Raw genomic sequence first — 878 nt, 5'->3', positions numbered from 1 at the left:
ATATATGTATGTATTTATGTATATTTATATGTATATATATGTGTGTGTGTGTGTGTGTGTAGATAGTTATTGGTATATAGGTGTTGTTGATAGCAGTAGTAGTAGTAATAAAAACGAATAAAACTATTATAAAAATAAAAATAAAACTATTACTAAATTGCTTTATTAGTAGTTTAATATATATAGCATATATATAGCATGCTGCCTATAAGCACTCAGTAGATCAAGTGTATGTAATACTCTATTATGGACTAAATAGATTATTTTCGGGATTGAATATAGATTGCGGTTCAAGTTTCTGTCTGACAACCCAAACTGTAGAAGAAGTGAAGTAGAAATGTGCACGTGCTAAATTCATCATAATGTCATGCGATTTCCCACACTGTTTCACCGAGGCTGATTTTTGGCTTTGATGAACTTAGGCCGTGTGTAAATAATATGGATCGGAGTGTTGCGCACGTGATTGATCTGTTTTCGCTGAAACCGAATATTCATTCGGGGTCGTTTATCTGACTGGTGTACGGGGGTAATCTGCACAAGCAGTTAATGACGCTTTTACTCATTGGGGAGCGTGATGAACAGCAGGTGCCCGTGTTAAAGCCGTGTGTTGTGTGTGTTTTATCACAGGCAGCTTCAGCAGCAACAGCAGGCCGAGCTGGAGGTGCACCAGAGAGACGGACTGACTGCTTATGACCTGTCTCAGGTGCGCGCACACACACACACACACACTCACACACACACTCACACTCACTCTCTCACACACTCACACTCACTCACTGACTCACACACACACACACACTCACACACACTCTCTCACACACACACTCACTCACACACACACACTCACTCACACACTCACACACACACTCACACACACA

General features: G+C 40.7%; 1 protein-coding gene across 2 annotated transcripts in view; it reads left to right on the top strand.

The window, feature by feature from the left end:
- Nucleotides 1–878, top strand: part of LOC122349633 (aryl hydrocarbon receptor nuclear translocator 2-like) — a 21366-nt gene that overhangs the window by 13881 nt on the left and 6607 nt on the right. For both annotated transcript variants that reach the window (XM_043245750.1, XM_043245749.1), the window contains exon 6: nucleotides 628–703. In XM_043245750.1, the coding sequence (XP_043101685.1) occupies nucleotides 628–703 (76 nt within the window). The remainder of the gene's footprint in view (nucleotides 1–627; nucleotides 704–878) is intronic.

Source organism: Puntigrus tetrazona, chromosome 7 (genome assembly GCF_018831695.1).
Source record: "Puntigrus tetrazona isolate hp1 chromosome 7, ASM1883169v1, whole genome shotgun sequence".
Lineage (NCBI taxonomy): Eukaryota > Metazoa > Chordata > Actinopteri > Cypriniformes > Cyprinidae > Puntigrus > Puntigrus tetrazona.
This window is presented reverse-complemented; position numbering and strand designations above follow the sequence as displayed.